This window comes from Urocampus carinirostris, chromosome 2 (genome assembly GCF_059441175.1).
Source record: "Urocampus carinirostris isolate Australia breed hairy pipefish chromosome 2, RoL_Ucar_1.0, whole genome shotgun sequence".
Taxonomy (NCBI): Eukaryota; Metazoa; Chordata; class Actinopteri; order Syngnathiformes; family Syngnathidae; genus Urocampus; species Urocampus carinirostris.
In genome coordinates, this window is record NC_142350.1 from 7,312,833 (window position 1) to 7,335,893 (window position 23,061).

The 23,061-nt window shown below is 40.0% G+C and overlaps 1 protein-coding gene across 1 annotated transcript; it reads left to right on the plus strand.

Moving 5' to 3' along the window:
* Window positions 1–1,104: 1,104 nt before the first annotated feature.
* On the plus strand, window positions 1,105–22,368 carry LOC148370849 (venom phosphodiesterase CdcPDE). The gene is made up of 25 exons (XM_088328617.1): window positions 1,105–1,707; window positions 6,682–6,769; window positions 8,699–8,833; window positions 8,902–9,027; window positions 10,995–11,055; window positions 11,134–11,231; window positions 11,779–11,858; window positions 11,929–12,048; window positions 12,119–12,228; window positions 12,292–12,357; window positions 12,425–12,497; window positions 14,261–14,369; window positions 14,431–14,553; window positions 15,194–15,225; window positions 15,299–15,426; window positions 15,490–15,559; window positions 15,628–15,715; window positions 15,799–15,971; window positions 17,836–17,890; window positions 17,977–18,131; window positions 18,207–18,333; window positions 18,402–18,476; window positions 20,994–21,126; window positions 21,235–21,391; window positions 22,127–22,368. Exons 1-25 carry the CDS (start codon window positions 1,672–1,674, stop codon window positions 22,325–22,327), a joined length of 2,619 nt encoding a protein of 872 aa, XP_088184743.1. The 5' UTR covers window positions 1,105–1,671; the 3' UTR covers window positions 22,328–22,368.
* The last annotated feature ends 693 nt before the right edge of the window (window positions 22,369–23,061 follow it).

Genomic DNA, 23,061 nt, shown 5'->3' on the forward strand with positions numbered 1-23,061 from the left:
AAAATTGGCGTTTTTCAAACAGACACAAATAATAATCAGATTACCGTAAATTCTGGACTACAGACTACACACCTGATTAAAAGCCGCATGCCCACATTTAAGGAAGAAACTCCACTTCTATTTTCTGCAAGACGCACTGGATTTTAAGCCGCAGGTTTAAACAGCCCAACAAATAAACGCATTTACGCAGCAGTGAATATTCTAAAAAATGGCATTAACATTTACGCAGGAAAAGAAAATCCGCAGTATTGTAAACTGCAGTGTTCAAAATGTACAGAATTCGTACGGGTGCTTGAAATCTTTGAAAATGCTTGAATTTTAAGACTGTGTTTTCAAAGCCAAGAAAATGAAATTTGGGTGAGGTGCTGGAAAAGTCTTGAAATTATATCCATTGCTATATTTCTTGACAGCTCTATTTAGAAAACCTGCTCTTTTGGCCTGGCTCACTGAGAAGAGTATGGGCCTGAAGAATACGCACTGATTTTTTTCAACGATGGCATATTTTTTCACATGTATTTTTCATATTTGTATCACGATTTCAGTACCGGCTCTTTCATCCATTCCAAGCGGCTCTTAAGATTTTTGTTTTTTTTAATGATATATGATTAACAATAATAAAACATTATGCATCAAATTATTTCGTAATTAGTATTTTTATGTGTTATGCAGGGGATACCTGAAAAACGCATTGAATATAAATGAAAATATTCACAAATCTACCAAAATCATTGTAATATACAAAACAAATTTAGCTTTTTACACACTGTGTTAATGTCGAACGACAAAACAACATCCCGGAAAATGCAAAATAAACAATTAAAAATCTAAACTGCAATGCTACAAATAAATCATAAAACGCAAAAAAATAACGATTCACAATTCTATTTCAACCAATTTAGACACCGATCCTCTGAAAACACGCACAAAATATGAATCGCAATAAGTAAAACAAAAAGCAAAAGATCAGCAATCTCTAAGATTGGATGCACTCTTTTTCGGAGTAATCAATATAATTGAAATGAGTCCACATTTTTCTGCTCTTTATACATAAAGTACTTTCTCTCTTTTTTTGCCTTCTGTATTGAACTCAATTATTACCCAACACCTATGGAGCCCGTTCCGTGGTTGTAAACAAGTGTGACGTATTGAAGCTGCGTGTGGATTGTTGAAGAAGAGTGGCAGAATTCATGTCAGTTTATAGCAGTCCATTGACACAAAAAGATCCTAGATCGTAGACAGGAACAGTTCATAATAGCACAAAGAATTTACTAACAGCAAGATAGTGACTTTATTTTAATCATCATAGGCGACAACACAAAATTTTAAAAATGAAAAAAAAAACATTTTACGCACGTTTAGTTTATATTTGAATGTTTTTACTGATGTCATTGTGTTTCTCCGTTCGTTTCATGATTTATGACCGACTTAATGATATCATCGTGTGTGTTAATGTGTGTGTTTTGGATTTGATTCAACAAGAAATCGTAAATCAGTTGACTGCATTAAGGCCACGTGCAAGAGGACAGGAAGTGACATCACATGTTTCTTATCGAGTTGGCAATTCTTATCTGAGCTAATCAGTGACTGAGGTCACGCCTGCCGGTCCGAAAGTCGCCCGATCAGGTCGCTATCCTCCTACCTCGGTATTAGCATCATTTTCTACGACCAGCCATGAAGGCACCACAGAAGAAGAAAAAGATCATCCTGGTGAGTAGCCTGCATTCGACATACACTCCTTTTTCGTGGTTGCTATGGTTACTATGTAAAAAAAGATACGTTGGATGATGATAAACAGATTTTTTTCCATACCGATGCTCTAATCTTGAGTAGCTATCGATGCGGATACCATTTGTGTAAAAAAGGAAAGGTATTCATACACATGCATTCATCTGATGGTAATTTGATTTCATGTGCAATTAATTTACCGACAAAATATAAATTATGATTATTTATATATTTATTAAAATGATTTTGCTCATTTCCAGTATGTTTTTTTTTTATTAAGTTATTCTATCTTGTTTTTTTTTTTATTCAAATTGTCAAGCAGGGGTGGGCAAACGATTTGAGTTGCGGGCCGCGTCGGCTAAAAAAAAATAGGGTTCGTACGGGTGCTTAATATCCTTGAAAACGCTTAAATTTTAATGTTGTGTTTTCAAGGTCGAAAAAATGATTGGTGCTTGAAAATGCTTAAAATTATGTCCATTGTCATGGCAGTCTGGCTCGGTAGACAACTGTTCAATATGAAGAAAAAAAAATTAAAAATGCGTAAAAATGACTTGGATGGTGGTTCCAGTCTTCATCATTGAGTTGTCATGTAAAGCTTTCCCCTTCTGTCACATCCAAAAAGACTTATCAGACTAGTTATGATATGGGCCTGTCTGTCTATCTTAAGGAAAGTTTTCAAAATATCTTTGGGGTATTTTTCTGCACATTTCACTCAGGCAAAAATAAAAAATGACCCAAAAAATGGAGACAAGTGTTTAAAATAGCAGCGACAAAACGCAGTTATGAATAAACAAACATGTACACTTTAATAAGTACCGTATTTTCCGCACTATAGGGCGCACCGGGTTATAGGGCGCACCCCCAAAAATAGTTTTTGGTCCTATATCTTCCATAGATAAGGCGCACCAGATTATAAGGCGCTACAATGGGAACGTCGACAAAACAGTCAGATGATTCAGTCCAACTGATTACCCCCTTAACATTCCCAAAGCTTGCAAAGAAGCAAATACGTGTCGTAGACACATGCGGTGTCCGTACGATGTCACTCAAATGCATCATTTCAAATATCATTCGGAAGGTTAAAGTCTTGGGATTCAAAAAAATGCCAACCATTCCTTAGTTTCTATTTTCTTTTTCGCTCGCAACTTTACTGTGCATATGACAATAAACACTTGGAATTGAGTTTAATTCACTCAACTCATCACAGCAACATCAAGATCGTTCTAAAACAAGATACCGGGAAAATATAAAGCCGCATAGCTCACCTAAGTTCTCACGTTCAATAATGATACGCAACCATGGTCTTCTTACAACCGTGAGTGTAGTAAATCCAGGAGAGTAAAATATTTACAAATACAGACTAATGAAACCTGTTTCTTTATGGCGTAGTTTAGCAAGCTTGCTATTCAGTCATCTTTTTCGGCCAATTGCAGGGTTTCTTTTGACCCTCTAGCCTATCTGAGGCTCCGAATAACTTCAGCCAATAGCGATCGATTTAACTGATGATTGACACATCTTTTTCGGCCAATTGCAGGGTTTGTTTCTGCCCTCTAGCCTATCCAAGGCTCCGAATAACTTTAGCCATTAGCAATCGATTCAAATGATGATTGACACATTGGTTAGCCAATGAAACGCCGGTATATAAATCCCAGCATACACCGCGGACTACTCCACGTTCGGGGGAAAATCGAGTCGGCGGCTGTTGCGTAAGTTGCGAGACCTTGCGATTTAATATTGAGCCATATATAAGGCGCACTGTATTATAAGGCGCATGGTCAGCTTTTGAAAAAAATTAAGACTTTTAGGTGCGCCTTATAGTGCGGAAAATACGGTACATGTTATATTTCATCCATCCATCCATTATCTGCACTGCTTATCCTCAGTAGGGTCGCCGGGGTGCTGGAGCCCATCCCAGTTATCTTCGGGCAGTGGGCCGGGGACACCCTGAACTGGTTGCCAGCCAATCGCAGGGCACACAGGGACAGACAACTCGCTCGCTCACCTGAATTGGAATGTGGGAGGAGGAAACCCGCGCAAGCACGGGGAGATCACTCAAACTCCACACAGGAAGTCCGGTAGCTGGATTTGAACCCATGACCTCAGAACTGTGCCTCAGACACGCTAACCACTGCGCCGCCATGTTATTTTTTTTTTTTAGTTTTTGTCTGTTAATGAACCATTTAACTACTGCGGTTTTCCAACGCAACTAGTTTGGAATTATTTTTTTCATTAAAATACAATGAATGTCTTGATTAGATGAATAAAATAAATACATCATATAAATAGCAAGTAAAGAAAATTGTAGCCAGGTATTTGAATGTCGGGGAGACTGGGGACAAAACTGGCAACAATCAACACATTTTCATTTGTACTACTTGTTTACCGTTTTATATAGATATCATTTTTTTTTTTTTAATTTTTATTTTTGCGGGTGAAAGGCCTGACGGGCCGTGTGTGGCCCGCATGCCGTTCTTTACTCACCCTCGTTGTAGAACCTTTATCCCATTTAAAATATATTTTTTACTCAATATTAGAAGAATATACTCAAACGGGTTTTATTTTCTGTCAATGGAGTGAAATGTATTTTTCTTTTAAATAAAAAACAAGCGTTCTTAAATTACAATTTTGCCCATTTAAAGTAATTCTCTAATCTTTTAATTCAGTTACAAAAAGCTACAATATAAACATAAAATAGGCCAAATTTGTAGTCCATGGGGTAATATTTTTATCTTTTATTGGGAATTTTATCTCAAATGTAAACACGTATTTTAAAAAAACACCTAAGCTGATTTTTTTTTTAATAATTTCTCACCCTCATTTTGAGTATCTTTTCTCTTGTTCAATATTTTTTATTTTAAATCAAACGTAAGCCAAATTATTTTATTGAGCAAAATATGACAATATGTTTTACTTATACTAGAAAAAAAATACTTAAAATAGTTTGTACAAATTTCTGCCAATGAGGAAAAATCGTAATTGATTATTTTTCATAAAAGAAAAAGTAAGATACATTTTATTTTATTAAAAAAAAAGTTGGCAGGAAATGTTGCCTATTTACAATTAATTTTACTTGGAACCAACACAAATATGTGCCGAACGGAATCTTTTTTTATATCACAACTTTTTATAAAAAAAAAAAAAACCTAAACATTTTTAAAAAAATGAAAAAACATGATCTAGTGACAGTGTTTATTAAAGGCTTTGCTTACAATTAACTAATTCAATTGAAGGTCAAACTCCCTCAAAATGTCAAATTAACCTCTGAAGATTAACTTAAAAACACATTTAAAAAGTGATTAAATTCTCCGAATAAAGATTGTTTTTATTGTCTTTAAAAACGTTCCAAAGGGCGCGATTTAAAAATTCCGGTTTTTCCTGAAGGTACCACGTCACAGACTTTGTTTCTTTCATTGCTATAATAGGTGATAATAATAATTTCCTTCTATTTAAGCCACTCAAAATATCTTTTGTTGTGTTTCCAATACTCATTTATTCCCATTTATTTTGTAAACGGCATTCAAAACCCCCGCCTTTCCTGCAGCCAATCAGGATAGAGTTCGAAACTCATCCGCCAATCGGGATCTTGCATCCAAGCAGCAGAATTGGTATATAAGGATGCAAACAAGAATTGTTCCGTAGCTTGGGAAAAAAAACCCAAATACGCAAAGTAATCGGACCCGGGCTAGAAGCGGTTGCCGTGACGACTGGTTCCTAGCGAAAACTTGACTTGCAGGCTTCAATGAAAGAACGGAAAATGCAAAAGGTGGGTTTGTTGTTTTTAGAATTTATATCGAAATTTACGGTTAGGCGAAAAAATGTTGGGATTTAGTAAGATTTTCCATTAACGAAAAAAATATTTCGCTTCCACACAAACTGAAAATATTGCATGGTAATAGTATTACTATATTTTTTTGCAAAATGTTTTTCCCAATAAAAAAAAGGTTTTTTAATGTATTTTCATTTTCCCATAATTATTATTTTTATGATGTATCCAGTTAATTATATGGGTGGGTTGATGAATTTCCCTGCGGGGATGAATAAAGTATCTATCCATGGGCAAATTCCTTAACCACACAGATTGTCAGTGCACCATTTCCTGTGGTGTGTCTTGGGCAAGTACAGCCTGGTGGCGCTCATCCCTATGTTTCGAACCGGGGACCATTTGAGTGTTAAGCAAATGTGCCTACCACTCCACTAAGGACACTTACTTTGTGTTATTTCCATATGATATTCCAAATGTAGGTAGATATTTTTTCATTATAATGTAGATATATTTACTATAGGAATCCATTTTTTTTGATATAATGTAATAATTTAAAACCTGTAAAGCTATTTTGGTTTTTTTAATTTTATACATACAATTTAGTTTTTTTTAAATTGTGCATTTATTTAGATTGGTATTACTATGTATACTTTTTGCCACATATGTTTAATAATAATAATAATAATTTCCTTGTATTGTCATTCTGTGTAACAATGTACACAGAACGAAATGTCGATTGCACCTAACCCGTTGTAGCGAGCCGATGCAGCCGCAGCCAACAGAGGGCGCCGCCGACCACTTTTTAAGTCTTAGGAATGACTCGGCCGGGGCGCGAACCACCGACCTCCCAGTCTAATACAAATCATATATATATAAAGAAGAAATGTTTATATATAAGCGCTTTGGGAAGTCTTGACTTGAAAAGCGCTGTATAAATGCAGATCATTTCATTTCTTATATGTAAGACCACCGCTTAGTGGTAAAAAACTATCTTGATTTGAATAACAATCATATTGTTCCCGGCTGCACTATACAATACAGCGACATCTACTGGTCAAATAATACACTCTGTCCCTTTGAGATAAGCAATAATATTAATAAAATAGAGAAAGAAGTCAATTCTGCTCCTTTTGTCACCATTTTTTTATGGTCCCAATTTGATTTTTTTTGTGTGTGCATCTCGCCGGCTTTAGGTGGCGGTTTTGTCCGTGTCCCTGCTGACCCTGATCTTGGGTTTGGGTCTTGGACTGGGTCTAGAACTGCAGGCTTTGCAAGACCAAGGTGAACACACAAAAGTGTTGTTTCTGCGTCGTCACGGCGACGGATACAAACTCAGCAAATTCCCTCCTGCTTTGGCAATCATTCATCCGCCTTTTTATTTATATTCCAGCCCTCGGCCGGATTTAACGAGAGAGAGGAACAAATAAATTGAGGACAATTATTTACTCGTACCTTTCTCTCTAATCTAAAGATAAGGATCTTTATGTAGTGTACTTGATAGTTGAGTTATGGATTGTAAACCGACGGGCAACGTTTGTTTTTCTACGCTACAAAAAATCAAATCGTTTTTCTCATTGGCAAACATTACATTATTCTTTTTTTGTTGTTGTTCTTTGAATGAAATAAGAAAAAAAAAACTATCTATCACCTGCTAGTGTGTTCGTTCTAGCCCTAGGATGCATGACCCACCAGTTCATACCCTTTTCCACGAGTGGGATCGAAAATGAGTGGGGGGATGAAAATACTAATGGCATCACGTCAGAATATTACAATATTAATACTTTTTTTTTATTTCTAAAGAATTTGAAGAATAACAACCCATGGAGTCATTTCTGACCCCATTCGTGCATCCTAGGGTTAAGAAATAGTCTACATAGATTAGAGAAGAAAAATCAAAGAAAAATTACTTTTTTTAATTTGTTTTTTTAAAACATGTTAAAATTTCCCCAAATTAAGAAAATTACACTTAAAATGTGCATTTAATTAACAAATACTTTATTTTTTGCATCATGACATCTATGAAAATTATAAATAAGGAAATTAAGAGGAAATTTATCAAATACATGAATATACAGTGATAGATACATGTGTGTGTGCGTGTACAAAATATATAAAAAAGATTATTTTTAGATATTTTGTGTATACCTAAAATATGTTTTAAAAAGATATAAATGCGAATGAAAAGTAAATGGTTATTTTCTGATATTTTTAATCAAATAATGAGAAATGAATAAATTACATGTACATTTGTATTTATTATTTTTATTTCAATGACAAGTTTCATTTTTATTTTTTAAAATTTTGTTAAAAAATTGCTTGTTCTGGTTATTTGAAAAATATTTACGAACTAAATGACAAATTCTAAATTTAGAACAATTCCATAAAAGTACAATTATTATAATGGAGTATTTAAAATGATTTCTTTTGTAAAAAATAAATGATTATCCGTTAGCTGAAATTTCTGCTCAAGTATATTTTTATACTTTATTTTATATTATTTTAAAATTATTATTTTTTTTTCAAATATAGGAAAATTTAAATCCTCCTTAAGAGTCCAAACTATTTGACTAGCAATAATTTGTTCATTTAAAAACCACAAAAAGAATCACCCTATTAGCAGAAAGAACATTTTCATATAGAATTTTTTTTATTCCTCTCTTTTTAAGATATATTATTTTGTTAACATAATAAAATAAGCAAAATTGTACAATTTTAGCTTATTGTTAGAATACTTTACTCGTTTAAAAATAATAATAATTGTAATTATCCTTTTGGCAGAAAATCTCTCATTTTGAGAAAATTTTATGTTTATATTTTCATAGTTTTTGTATTTTAGTGCTATTTTACTTCCATCGACCTTAAAATAAGCAAAATAATTTGTTAATTTTTGCTGTAGATTTCAGAATGTTTTATATATGTTATTAAATGTTTGACTAAGATCAGAACAGAAAACAATATAACTTCCACAAAATGCCACTGTTTTATTAATCTATTCATAAATATCATCAACCCCTGTGTTGCTCTAAATTTTAAGACCATCTTTGAACTTTTTATACAGCTCACATGGAAATCAGTATTAAAAACATTAGATTTTTGTACTGTTGGGACTAATCCAGAAGATTTAATAGCATTTAAAAGTAACAATACAGCGACGTGTCATTTCGACCCGAAACCAACAGGAGGCTCACATGATTATTTTTTTCTCCCCAGCGAGACCGCAGACCTCGTGCAGGAACCGTTGCTACCAACCATATGACGCTTCCATCCCCGGCTGCCGATGCGATGCCGCCTGCCGCGATGGCGCCACCTGTTGCCATGACTATCACGACCTATGCCTAGCCCCAGGTGGGGGATAAAAACACACCCTTTGGTTGTTTTTACCCAGAATATCTGACTTCCGTGTTCGCCTGCAGGCGAACTCTGGCAGTGCACCCGCCTGCGCTGTGGTGAAAGCAGACTCCAGACAAGCAGGTGTCACTGTTCTGACGACTGCCTGGTCAATGGCGACTGCTGCACCAACTACCAAAACGTCTGTCACGGTGAGATACAGCGGTATCTCTTTAGACGAACACCTCTAAGCATGAGAATGTTTTTATTTCATGAAATTCTTGCTTGCTTTATAAAGGAACGAGCAGTGAATGAGCAGTCCCAGAAGCTACCAATAGATTAGATCACTTTCACTGACTGTACTGGGGAAAAAACAACAGGCATTAGATTACAAAAATAGCAGGTTGACAAACATATGACAGTGGCAGAATGCGATTGGATGGGGCAGTGGGGCCTGTTGTTTAGAATAGTAACAGCAAAGGGGATCAGGCTTTTCCCAAGGTTAGCCGTGCCCTGACGGTCATGGAATTAGGTATTGTTGAAGTGGGTGAGTGATATCCTGAACTATTATGTTTGCCACTCGAGTAATGGACCTGATATTTATGTGTGAGAAGTAAAGTGGGGGTAGGCTGATGATTTTAGCTGCTGTCTAAGTGAGACATGTGAGTTTTGTCCGGTTCGTTTACGATAATGGGGTTTTGAGGTGAGGGGGGGTTAAACCATATATCGAGAGAATACTCCACTCACCGCGTCAGACACCGGATTCCCCGCCCTTGGTTATACCTGCAGAGTACTTGTCTTCTGTTGCAAGTTCGTTTTGATCGTATATCAATCCCATTTTATAGCATTGCGTTTTTGGCACTTTTTGTGACATTACCCATGAGTTCCAGAAATAGAAACGGTAAGGTGAGTCACAAAAAAAGGAGAATGCTTTCAATTAAACGAAGTGAGAAATAATAGAAAACGAGAGTGCTTGTGAGTTACCCAGGTAAGGAGTATCATTGGGAAGCAGCAGGTATGAATCACAAAGACACGGAAGAATTTACACAGCGCTTTGCTGCAATATCTGAGGGAAGTCCTATTCCTGTTGCAAAAAAAACTGAAAAGGACGACAAACCAGAGAAGCTGAAGTCTTCATCGGAAATTAGAGAGGTGCTGGCTACGTGGGAGGAAGTTGCTCTTTTTGTTGAAAAAAAAAAAACATCCAGAAAAAGTGGCAACTGGTCGTGCGACAGCTCTCTTTTACTCATTCGCTCCCAAAGACAGGTATAGATGTCAAAAATCAATTTTGACTGGGTTGCCATACTCGGCTATAGACGTCAAGCGACCATTCAGGCCAGGCTGCTATTGACTGTTATAGACATCAAAGATCCATGCTAGTTAGACGGGTATAGATGTTGTTTTTACTAGGTATGTCAAAGATCTGTTTTCGTTGACGGCTATAGACTTCAAAGATCCATTTTGAATGTGTTCCGGACACAGCTATAGATATCAAGCCTCCACTGACTGGACTCTCATCAGTTGCTAGAGACGTCAAAGACTCATTTTAGTAGGGCTGGCATTGAATGAATTAATGACACTTGCCTTGCGCATTTCCCAAACATTTTGAAGGAGAAGCATAGACAAATCTCTTTTCTCTTTAAAAGACCTGTAGAAAGTAATAGGGTTGCGAGTTCTGATCAAAAGACAAAAGAAAGTGATTATTATAAATTGAAACGGGCAAACAAAAATTGTAAACAAGTGCTGTAAACATTTTGTGTGTTTACGTTCATTTGAAATTACAATAAAACTTTTTTAGCATACATTAAGTTTTTACGTATCATTGAAAGTCATGCACTGTCACTCCTTCATTAAGCCATCTCATGATAAACTGGCATTTTATTTTGTTAATATTTAATTTATCTCATTACCATATTGTATACATTTAATTTCGATTAGAATGTGTTTTTAGTGATCAGGAAGATGTGATCATGGTGATTTAAGGTTCACTTTGAACCTTTTGAGGGGTTAAAAACAGCCTAATTAGTTTAGTTATTTCATATCGGGAAATTTGGCTCGTTTACACAGGCAATTCGACTTACGAACACGATCCTGGAACCAATTAAGCTCGTATGTAGATGTACCACTGTACATTAAGCCGGTGACCTTATACCCATGTGACCTTGTGATTTATGGGCAGGACAAAGCGAGTGGGTGGAAGACGACTGCGACGACCTGTCACGCCCTTCCTGTCCTGCAGGGTATTGTTCATTGTGACTCGATAGAACCACCGAAGGTTAGGTTGCGGTATGACTGGTGTCGTCTTTTTTTTTTCTTAGATTCCGACAACAACCGCTGCTTCTCGTGTCCCTTGACGGGCTCCGTGCCGACTACCTGCAGCTGTGGAGCGTGCTGATCCCAGTTCTCAGCAAACTCAGTGCGAGGATTTTATATATATATATATATATATATATATATATATTACAGTGGAACCTCGGTTTTCGAACGCCTCTTAGTTCGGACAAATCAGTGTTCGACCAAAAATTGAGAAATTCTTGCTTGGCTGTTCGGTCAAAAAATCGGAGTTCGAACGCCGGTACGCTAGGGTGCGATGCTGAGCGGCGTACGGGTGTTTTAGCCCCTAATTATGCTTCCGAAGGAGGTCGGTGCAAGCGGGACAGGTGAAAAAAGACAAGTTGTTCGTACAAATATTGCCTTTAAGAAAGACATAATAGCTAAATATGAAAGAGTTGTACGAATTTCCGATCTTGCTAGTGAATACAGTATGGCTAAATCTACTATCAGTACCATAGTAAAGAATATCTTTGGAAAAATATTTCATCGTCAATGAACTAAGCGAAAAACTTCGCTCTATGGTCCAAAAACTTTACAGTATTTTCCAAAGAAAGTCTACGAATTAACAGAGGCCAGAGTCAAAAATCAACTGATATTTTAATGTTTTTATGTTTTTTTTTTTCCCCCAGAGAAATGCGGAACCTCAACTCCATACATGCAATCATCCTTTCCCAGCAAGACCTTCCCAAACCATTACAGCATTGTCACGGTAACACACAAACCAAAGCCCTCTTCTTAACACCAGGTCAAGGTAACACTGTGGCCACGCTTCCAACTAGGGTCTGTACCCCGAATCCAACGGTTTGATCGACAACGTTATGTACGATCCGGTGATAGACGCCATTTTTACATTGTCCAGTCCGCAGAAGGAGAACCCAGCCTGGTACCTGGGTCAACCGGTGAGTGGACTCAATTGGTTTGGTGTGTTTTGAGTCCAGAACCGGAATATGTTTTTTGATTTCCTTGCAGATTTGGCACACAGCAAAATACCAGGGTCTGAAATCTGGGACCTTTTTCTGGCCTGGCTCAGATGTGAAAATAAACGGGAGCTATCCGGATATTTACCAGCTCTACAACGGGTACGAGAACCATCCTTTGCGTCCTACTGAAGTCAGACTTACTTTGAAATGACTTTCACGCAGAAAAATCCCGTTTGAGGAGCGAGTATTGACTGTATTAAAGTGGCTCCAACTGCCGGACCAGCTAAGGTGACTCTTCGAAACTCCAGTCAGAACCGGTAAACGATGTGGTCATGTGTTGTCCCTTGTACCCTAGACCTGACTTCTATACCTTGTACCTGGAGGAGCCGGACAAATCGGGACATAGCTTTGGTCCTGTCAGCGGAGGGGTACGTCTGAAGATTCATCAGTGTCCGAATGAATCAATAAAGCACTGAGATACTTTTGCCTGGTGGGGGACTCACTAGATCTGGACTACAGTCTGTCTGGATTGTCTGAAACTTGTTCTCATCACAGGCTTTTTTTTTTCTGAAGGGAGCATGTTTGGGGGTGAAAGGAAGACAGGTAGATGGAGAATAGAATGTTCTTTGCTGATGTTGATAACAACATGGTGTACAGAATAAGCATTTACCGTATTTTCCGCACTATAAGGCGCACATAAAATCTGATTTTTTTTAAAAAAGCTGACTATGCGCCTTATAATCCGGTGCGCCTTATATATGGATCAATATTGAATTACAAGGTCTCGCAATTTACGATAAGCAGCCACCGACTCCATTTTTCGCGTAGAAGAAGAAGTGCGCTGTGCATACTGGGAAATATTAAACAACGATTCTCTTTTATTTGTGCGTTTGTATAAAGACCCTGAAATGGCTCCTATTAAGAGACACACTTACAACGCTTGAGTTTAAACTCAAGGCGATCAGTCATGCAGTAGAACACAGGAATAGAGCAGCAGCGAGAGAGTTCAACATTAATGAATCGATGGCCAAGTAAGGAAGACTAAACAAAGTTTCCGTGGCAATAAAGCAAAATGTCCGCAGAGGACACACTTGAACAGTGGGTTGTTGAACAAAGAGCAGCAAGTAGAAGTGTCAGTACAATAACTCTTCGAATGAAGGCAACAGCGCTGGCACTGGAACTTAACATTAAAGAATTCAGAGGTGGTCCTACTTGGTGTGTGTTTACGTTTTACAGTTCTTATGTTATTGCTTTATTGTTATTGTTTGGCACTTGTTGTTTTTGCACATTACGAGTGTCACTATATTGCGATTGCACTTTCGTTTAATTTACCTTAACAGTATCAGATGTTTTTTTGCGTGTTGACTAAATGGAGGAAAAGTAAAATGTTATGCCTTGCTGTTGTTTAAAGATGTTAAAGATGTGTCACGAAAATGCTTTACCTCAGAGAAAATAATTAAACGGCTGTCTATTCATTTTGGGAGTGAATGGAGTTGTGGAAAGCTTGTTTGTTATCTACTAATAAAGTTTGACTGACCTATCTGACTGTTTTGTTGACATTCCCTTTAGCGCGGCACCATCTAACGGTTGCATAACGTAACTACATCCTCTACTGTAGCCAAGTCAAGTTAAGTCACATTTATTTATGACGCCCTTAATCACAAAAATGTCTCGAAGGACTGCACAGGATTACAATTACAAAAATGTACAATTACCTGATCTTAAACCAGCATGCACTTATAGCGCCTTATAATGGGGTGAACCTTATGTATGGAAAAAGTTTAAAAATATATTATTCATTGAAGGTGCGCCTTATAACACGGTGCGCCTTATAGTGCGGAAAATGCGGTAATAAAGGACAGTAAAAGGGAGCAGTCCTTAATACAGCTACAGTAGTGCAATGTCCTCTATACAATCCTATGATTTTTTTTTTTTTTTTCGGGCTGTGTTAATGACCCTCTGAAACGTATCATTTTAAAACACATTTTCCACGATGTAAGCTTCTTGGGACTCTCTTGCATCTTATCATTAAGTGTCAAGTCTAAGCTAAAGGTTTTACGACTTCTTACAAACCATCAAAAACGAACTCAAATGTTTACTTATTCCGAAATCCTAAACCTATAAATCCATGTCAAAGTCTGAGTTACAGTTTGAAAAATGTTCCTGATGTCATCACGTGACTCTTCTACAGGTGGCACAGGCCATAAAAGCCGTGGACAACATGATTGGTCAACTGATGAATGGACTCAAGCAGATGGGACTTCACCGATGCGTCAACATCGTGGTGGTCGCCGATCACGGTAATGGAAACAGTGGGCAGGGTACTTTTGGAACAGGAAGAGACAGACAATGTGTTGAAAGGAATGGAGGAGATCAGCTGTGACAGGAAGGAAAACCTGCAGGAGTTCCTGGGGGATACGAGCGACTACTTTGTCACTGAGGGACCGTTTGGGCGGATACGGGCCAAGCACAGGCACGCCCCAAGTGAGTATAGATTTACTGATTTTGTATTAAAACTATCGATGTAGTTTTTTGTATCGTCGAACCATCCATTGTAAAAACAAAAATGGTCTAAATTGAGTTTTTGTCCAACACGTAGAACAGTGGAACAGGGTCCTCAAGGGTGCATGAGAGTTTGCCCATCCAATCTACAAGTGTTTTGTGGACTTAGAGGAGGCACTCAACCGTGTTCCTCAGCGAGCCCTGTTTTTCAGAAGTATGGGGTACTGGACTGTTTGATCTAGGGTGTTCAGTCTCTGTATGACCAATGCCAGAGTTTAATCAGGAGCAAGTCGTATTTTTTTCCAGGGGGAGTTAGGGATAGAGTAAGAAGCTATATCTTCCGGGAGGGACTCAGTGTAGCGTTCAGGGAAGCCAGTCAAGGTGGCTTGGGAATCCGGTGAGAATGCGTCCTGGACGCCCCCCTCGGGAAGTGTTGCAGACATGGTCCACCCGCAAGGGGTCCCGGAGACGAGTCAGGACATGCTGGGCAGACTGAGAATACCTTTTGGATGAGCTGAACAAAGTGGTTGGGGATACGGAGGTCTGAGGCTGTTGCTCCCGTGACCCGAGTCCAGAACCCTTCATTGAATGGATAATGATGGTGTGTTTGTGTGTGTTTCAGTGGATGCAGCTGAACTTGTTTCCAGGATGACGGTAAGCAAACATACAGAAACGTAGCACCTAATATTAGCATGAAGTCTGCATGTTGTACCTATTGCCCTTTCAGTGCAAACGCCCAACACAGAAATTGCGACCATACCTGAAGTGGCATCTCCCCAAACGTCTCCACTTCGCCAATAGCCGTCGCATCGAAGACGTCAACGTGTTGGTGGAGCCGAAATGGCTCCTGGAGAGGTTAGCTTGAATTGCGTCTGTTCCTGTTTGTGACAGCATGTGACAGCTCCGCTTTGACTTCAGGCTTCCAGGGTCTCTGGGTTTCTGTTCTGGAGGCCAACACGGCTATGACAATGATGTGGCTAGCATGCATGTGAGCATCCGTTTCGATCATCGCATGTTGCTGATGTCACATGCTGTCACTTTTGTCTTTCTTGACAGGCCATTTTTATCGCTCATGGGCCCAAATTTCTCCCTCACACTGAAGTGGATCCGTTCTCCAACATTGAGCTCTACAACCTCATGTGCGGTCAGTCCATGCAACCACTGGCTTGTACATCCTTTAAAATGTTCCAGTTCGCCCTTGTGACTCTTGCTATTGGGTGTCTGCAGACGTGCTGCAGATCACTCCGGCACCCAACAACGGGTCGCACGGCAGCCTGAACCACATGCTTCGACAGCCCTTCCACTTGCCACAGCGCCCTCTGGAGCAAAGTGTACCTGGGGTGTGCCGCGTCAGTAGTCTGCAGCCGCTAGACACACTTGGCTGCTCCTGTCCTGGCATGGTACGTCTGAAGACACACCTTAATGGTCACGTTGACCAGACTGTAACTGTTACTGTATCTATCATTATCTTCCGCTTATCCGAGGTCGGGTCGCGGGGGCAGCAGCCTCAAAAGAGAAGCCCAGATGTCCCTATCAGCAGCCACCTCCTCCAGCTCATCCTTCGGGATCCCGAGGCGTTCCCTAGCCAGCCAAGAGACATAGTCTCTCCAGTGTGTCCCGGGTCGCCCTCGGGGCCTCCTGCCGGTGGGACATGCCCGGAACACCTCCCGAGGGAGGCATCCTTATCAGATGCCTGAGCCACCTCAGCTGGCTCCTCTCAAAGTGGAGGAGCAGTGGCTCTACACAGAGTCCCTCCCGGATGACTGGGCTTCTCATCTTATCTCTAAGGGAAAACCCAGACACCCTGCGGAGGAAACTCATTTCGGCCACTTGTATCCGGGATCGTGTTCTTTCGGTCATAACCCACTGTTCATGACCATAGGCGAGGGCAGGAACGTAGATCGACCGGTAGATCGAGAGCTTTGCCTTTCGGCTCAGCTCCCTCTTCACCACGACGGACCGGTACAGGGTCCGAATGACGGCAGACGCTGCACCAACCCGTCTGTCGATCTCCCGTTCTATCCTACCCTCACTCGTGAACAAGACCCCAAGATACTTTAACTCCTCCACATGGGGCAAGATCTCATCCCAAACCCGGAGGGAGCATGCCACCCTTTTCCGACTGAGTACCATGGTTTCGGACTTGGAGGTGCTGATCCTCTCCCCGGCCGCTTCACACTCGGCTGCGAATGGCTCCAGCGAGAGCTGAAGATCACGGCCTGAGGAAGCCAACAGCACCACGTCATCTGCAAAAAGCAGTGTCGTAATGCTGTGGCCCCCAAACAAACTATCCCCACCAAGGCTGCGCCTTGAAATTCTGTCCATAAAAGTTATGAACAGAATCGGTGACAAAGGGCAGCCCTGGCGGAGTCCAACACTCACCGTGAACTAATCCGACTTACTGCCGGCAATGCGGACCAGACTCTGGCACCGGGCATACAGGGACTGTACCGAATGGGGCTATATTTATTTCGACCTAAGGGCCCGTTACCAGCTTAGGAACAGTTACTTTTATAGGGTGTTTTGTTGCTGGGACACCTTCCAGATAGCGAGTATTACTGTAGCCAGATTGGCACTGTAACGATTTTGAACATCGGTTTCTAGAACTGATACTTGTCTTGTAACTGTGGGGCTGTTACCAGCTTAGTAACAGTAACTTTTACAGGGTGTTTTGTCGGACTCGTAGCCTGATTGGGACTGTAACTATTTTGAACATTGGTTTGAGGAACCGTCACTGGTCTTGTTGGACGATTAGCAATTTGTTATTTTTTATTGGTTATTTTTTTTATTGTTTCTGGGAATGTTGCAGCTGGTTGTGTTATTGTTACTGGGTCAGTTGCTCTCCTTTTAATACAGAATGTCAGTTACTGGAATCAGAAGACTGTTTTTCTTTGTACCTGTTAAGTCTTTGTTTTAAGGGACCTGTAGCGCCTACCAGGGGGCAACAGTTCAAAGAGGTGGTGGACTGGTTGAAGAGTCCAAAATAATGTTGTAAGTAATGTCCTCCAGATTTGGCAAAGAGCAGGTGATGATTTCCTGGGTTGTGTTGATGGTTCGCTCTAACGTTACCAGTTTGGCTCTTCTAGTAGGTGTGTTGCCTATATATATATATATTGGTAGAAGTCTTGTTGCTATCATTAGTGGTGTTATTACTGTTCCAGAAATGGTTAGCAGTTCTATTCAGGTTACACAACACAATTCCATCCACAACTCCAAGTGTTAATGTTTCTGTCATGTTCACTGTGATTATTCTTACAACCTCAGACCCCAGACGCGGTCATTACTGCCAACAGTCGTCTCAACATGTCGCCTGATCAAGGTGAGTCAAAATGACATGTATCCTTCAGCGTCCATTTTCTTTGGCCTTTCTCTAAATGAGCCTCGGTCCTGGCCTTTTTCCCATAGAGGAGGCCTCACGGCAGAATCACCTCATGTTCGGCCGTCCTCGGTCACTTCATCCCGGGGAGCGTCTCTGCATTCTCCACCAGGAGGCGTTCATCACAGGTTATAGTCTCGACCTGAAGATGGCGCTGTGGAGCTCTTTCAGAGTGGATGCACCGGTAAACCTGCCTGAATTGGAACTGTCTGGATTAGTCGCTATTGTACAAGGAACTGATTCAAATGTCTTTTGTAAGAACAATGATGTTCCGGTTCCGCCCGTTGGGCCTGACTGTATGAGAGCCGATGTGAGGCTACAGCCGGCTGACAGTCGTCGCTGTGACGAATATGGCACCTTCTTCCGTGCCTTCCTGTATCCACCTGGTAGGAGTTGGCTGAAAGGTGCACCATAACCATTTGCAACAGAAGATGAACTTGCCCTCCTGTTACAGGTCTCTTGAATGAAGTGGAGCGGCAGGACGTCCAGCTGAACAGCCACGTGGTACCCATGTACCCCCAGTTTCACAGTACGCACCAATGCCTTCATTATTTAAACTGCCTCGATCATATAGCTTGTAGTGCAGGGTTGTGTTCAGTATAAACTTAAGAAGACACTCAAAATAAGTAGGAGATCAAGGGAGTTTGAACTTGCACTGAGAAATGGAGAGAAGCCGTCAGATAAGAGAATTCCGTTTGTTTCTGATTCCCTCCCCTGCGCCTTCTCTTTTTATCAAGTCACAAAAAAATGGTCCTAATAGTTTCAATGACGTAACAGTCAGAGGGCAAGTTGTATCTTATAAATGTGACAAGATAATTGAACAGTATGTGGCCTTAGATAATAAAATGGGAATGTCCCAGAGAAATCAACACGATACTTGCGGCGTGTTTTGTATGTCTAAGGAAAGCTTCTTCTTCTTCTACGCTAGTAATTAGCATTGACATCCATTTCGCTCGCGAACGACACATCACTACCGCCAAGCACTGTTCCAGCCACTGTCGTCCTCCATCCGTCTAAACTCGTCGCACAATGCTTTTAATAATTTGTCCGCCAGTCAACCCTTTGTCATCGGCAAATTCCAAGACCTTGGATTGATAGCTGACGTCACAGTAGCTTCAGGAAATTGATCTTGTAACTAGGCCGCTGCAGTTTTTCATAAATGGCACCACAAAAGGCAGTCTCTAAGCCATGTTTTTGCGGTGCCGTGGACCACGGAGCGATGATTCAATGTAGCCACTGCAAGCGCTACATTCGCTACGAGTGCTCTGGGTTGTCAGTTAGGTATGTATAATACATGAAATTTCTCCTTAAAATAACTCTTACTTAACATTACAGTTGCATTGAAAAACAGGAGCTACACATTCAGATCTAGAGATACAGAGTAGATCCTTGGTGTCAAACTCATTTGAACTCAGGGGCCACATGGTGAAAAAGCACTTTCGCGGAGGCCAGACTAGTAGATAAGAGAAAGTGGAGTGGAGAAAAAGGAAAGAAATTAGGTGGAAAGATATTGAAAGTGGAGCCTGGCTTTGGTGACGGCAAGTAGACATATATAAGACTGCAGTGCTTTTTTTTCGTATTGCGCTTCTGTGTTCTCACGAGCCGGATTAAATCTGTTGGCAGGCCTGAGCCGGCTCACGGGCCGTATGTTTTACACACCTCAAGTAAATACAGGATCCCCCCAATCCAATTCAGGCTAGTTCCACATTTTGCCTCTTGTTAACCACAAGGTGGCGGTGTAATACATTAAAAAATGAAGATGTGACTAATCACTCCGATATAGTTATCCCTAGTGTTGAGTTCATAAAACATACCGCAAGTCAAAACTGTTATTACTCAAGAACAAACCCAGTTTACAAGCGCAAGTATTTGTTTGACAAATAACTTTTTTTTTACAAATATCTTCTGTACTGTCAAATTTAAAAAAAAAAATGCTTTTTTACTGCACAACTGCATGGATTAAGGATCCACTTTACTTCACATTTGCCGCAATCATAAGGACGTTATTGAAAACTGCATTTACCTTCCGGTTCTGTCTAACAGAACCCATATTTTTCCATTATCAAAATCTTGGGGAAAAAGTGCTAGGGAGCGCTAAACACCCACATATAGCTCCAGAACAGGTTTAACGGTTTGCAAAGTCCCAACTTTTTGGCCGATTAAAATCATATTCTCCTATTTGGCCCGTTCGAACAGGCCTGTCAGATATTAGAAGACTTGCACCGAGCCGATAGGTTGCTGTGAAAATCGGCGTATTACTATCCAAAGCACTCTTGCATTCATTTACTTTGAACCAGTTAGGACCATTGGGTCTCACATTGGAACAATATTTGATATATTCTATATATTAAATCAAAAAAAAAAGTCAGTTTAGTAATTTCATGTTTTGCTGGGGATCCCTTAAAACACATGCATAAATTAAGTCACCGATCTACAAAAAGATTAGAATTTGACACTGAACAACAAAGTAACAAAATCCCTGAAATGCAAACCAATAAAACAAACTAAAAATATTGACTCTAGTGCTATTAATAAAATGCAAAATTAACTAATTTTCATTCCTATTTAAACCAATTTAGACACAGATCTGGAATAACACGCAATAACACCTTAAAGATTGACTGCCCTCTACTTTGGAACAATCGATATTGAAATGAGTCATAATTTGGCTCATTTTTCTGCTTTGTCTTCTGTATTGCACTCCATTGATACCAAACACCTATAAAGCCTTTTCCGTTTGTAAACTAGTGTGACGTATAGTGCATTGTTGAAGCACTATGCGTCACAATAGAATCCATGTCAGTTTATAGCAGCCCATTGACTTAAAATATTGTAAATCATAGATAGGATTAGTGTAAAATAGCATAAAGTATATGCTAGCAGTAAGACATTTTAGTCACCAAAGCCTACTAAAAAAAAAAAAATACACCTTTGATCAGCAGTGGACTTCTATTGATGGTACTGGAATAATTGAAAAATTGGCCCTGAAGGTGCATAAACCCTGTTTGTATTTTGTTCATGATTGCATCTATTTGCACGCCTTTAGGAATTTGGGCGTATTTCCATGGCACACTGCTTAAAAAATACGCTGCTATCCACAATGGCATCAATGTGTTAACGGGTCCCGCTTTTGACTACAACCAAGACGGTCGACACGATCATCCTGAGCTCATCAGACGGTAGGATAAACATGTCCATTTGAAATGAGTTACAAATGTCATTTTCTGGGCCTTTTTCGGGCTGCTATAACAGTAATATCTTCTGCCAATGTCGCCTATTTATTTCAGGTGGGCTACCTCGTCCAACATGGCTATTCCTACGCATTACTTCGCTGTTCTGACCACCTGCCGGGAGCCCAGTCAACCTCTTAAAGAATGCACGGGATCACTGCATGCAGTTGCCTTTCTGCTACCTCACAGACCTGACAATTCCGAAAACTGCAAGGTAGCACTTGACCCAATATTGCCACTTGCTAGGTGAAGAGCTTAATCACCTTTATCAGAAAATGTGTCAGTACGATAAATTGATGTTAGAAGGCAGGAATGGCTTGGATCAAATCTCCACACAGCGAGGAAACCTTTATTTCCTAGTGTGTTCTGTAGCCGGCGATGGAAATGTAGAGTCATGGCGAGTAGGTGGCGAAGAAAATTTTTGTAGCAATAAAAGACCAAGAGCCAAGTTTCTTCATTTGTATAAATGTTATTTTGCAAGCAACATGCCCTTGTTTTTGGAAAGCATTGTTTAAATATTGGAGGTAGTACTTAAGTTTTTTTTTTTTTTTTCATTTTAAAAGCGAAAATTCTGCTTTAACTTCATCCCTTCATGAAAAGCCATTTAAAAGGTTTTGCAAAACAATCTAGTTATGTTTCCTAAACAATGATGGACTCTAGAACCACTTAAGGGATTGGGTGCAATATTAAAAGCCTTCTAGTGATTTAAAAACTTATTTATCCAAATATATTGATAAATTTGCATTGCTTACATAGAATCCATACCCTGTAATTGCAACCATGTTTATCTGGCATCTTGCTGCTACGCTGTGCTCTGTGGCACTGGCCCTTATTCGCATCAGAACACAGTGTCACCTAGTGGTCAAATATTACACATTGGGACTTGGCCCTTTAAAACACATTTTTGAACACAAGTTGCACTCTTGCTAAATCGTTTTTGCTTCAACAGAGCGCAGAAAATGAAGCGTTTTGGGTGGAAGATCACATCTGGTTCCACCAAGCCCGAGTGAGAGACGTGGAGTTGCTCACAGGACTCGATTTCTACCAGGAGAGTCCTCGACCAATCCCGGAGCTGTTGCAGCTCAAGACCCGCCCCACAGCTGCAAATAAAAGACCACGAAATGCGCTTTTTAATTTATTTGCATTTTAATGTTCGGCGTATGTACATGTCAATAAAGTTTTTAAACAAGATGATTTATTGAATATCCAAAGCGGCAACCTGAAACGAAAGTTGGTTTTATTGACTTATTTGTGCAATTGTACACAAACTTGCCACACTCACCCAAGTTACTGCCAAGGAGGAAGATCAAAAGCAGAACCTCTCATTCTAGGGTTGAAGTCAACACGAGGAGGCATCGCTGACATTTCGACTTCATAACTTGGTAGCTTCAAGTTCTGTTGCAATTTGGGTTCATACCTTTGTAGCACCTCGGGTGGTTGGTCAAACATCCGCGGCCGTTTGGGATAGGCATATGTTGGTAGAACTTGTGGTAGTTTAGGGGATTTTGATGCAACCAGATGCCAAGGTCGCTTTTCAAAACGCTCCAAGTTTTTCGGCAGTTTGGGCTTGTCCCACTGAGGCGCTAGAATTTCTGCAGGTTTGCGATCATACTTTGATAGCCCCGAGGGTGGTTTTTGGTACCATTGTAGCGGTTTAGGGTCAACTATTGGGAACATTAGCGGTTTTTCATTCCTACGAAACTCATGTGGACGCTTTGGTCTATACCTTGGGAAAGCTTGCGATTTCTCAGGACTATGCCGGGTCAGAAAAGATGGTTTTGGTTTAAAACCTGCTGGGAATTTTGGTTGGTGCTTTGGTGGGACCATGTCAGTCGGCAACGATGGTTTTGGTTGGTGCTTTGGTGGGACCACATCAGCGACCAT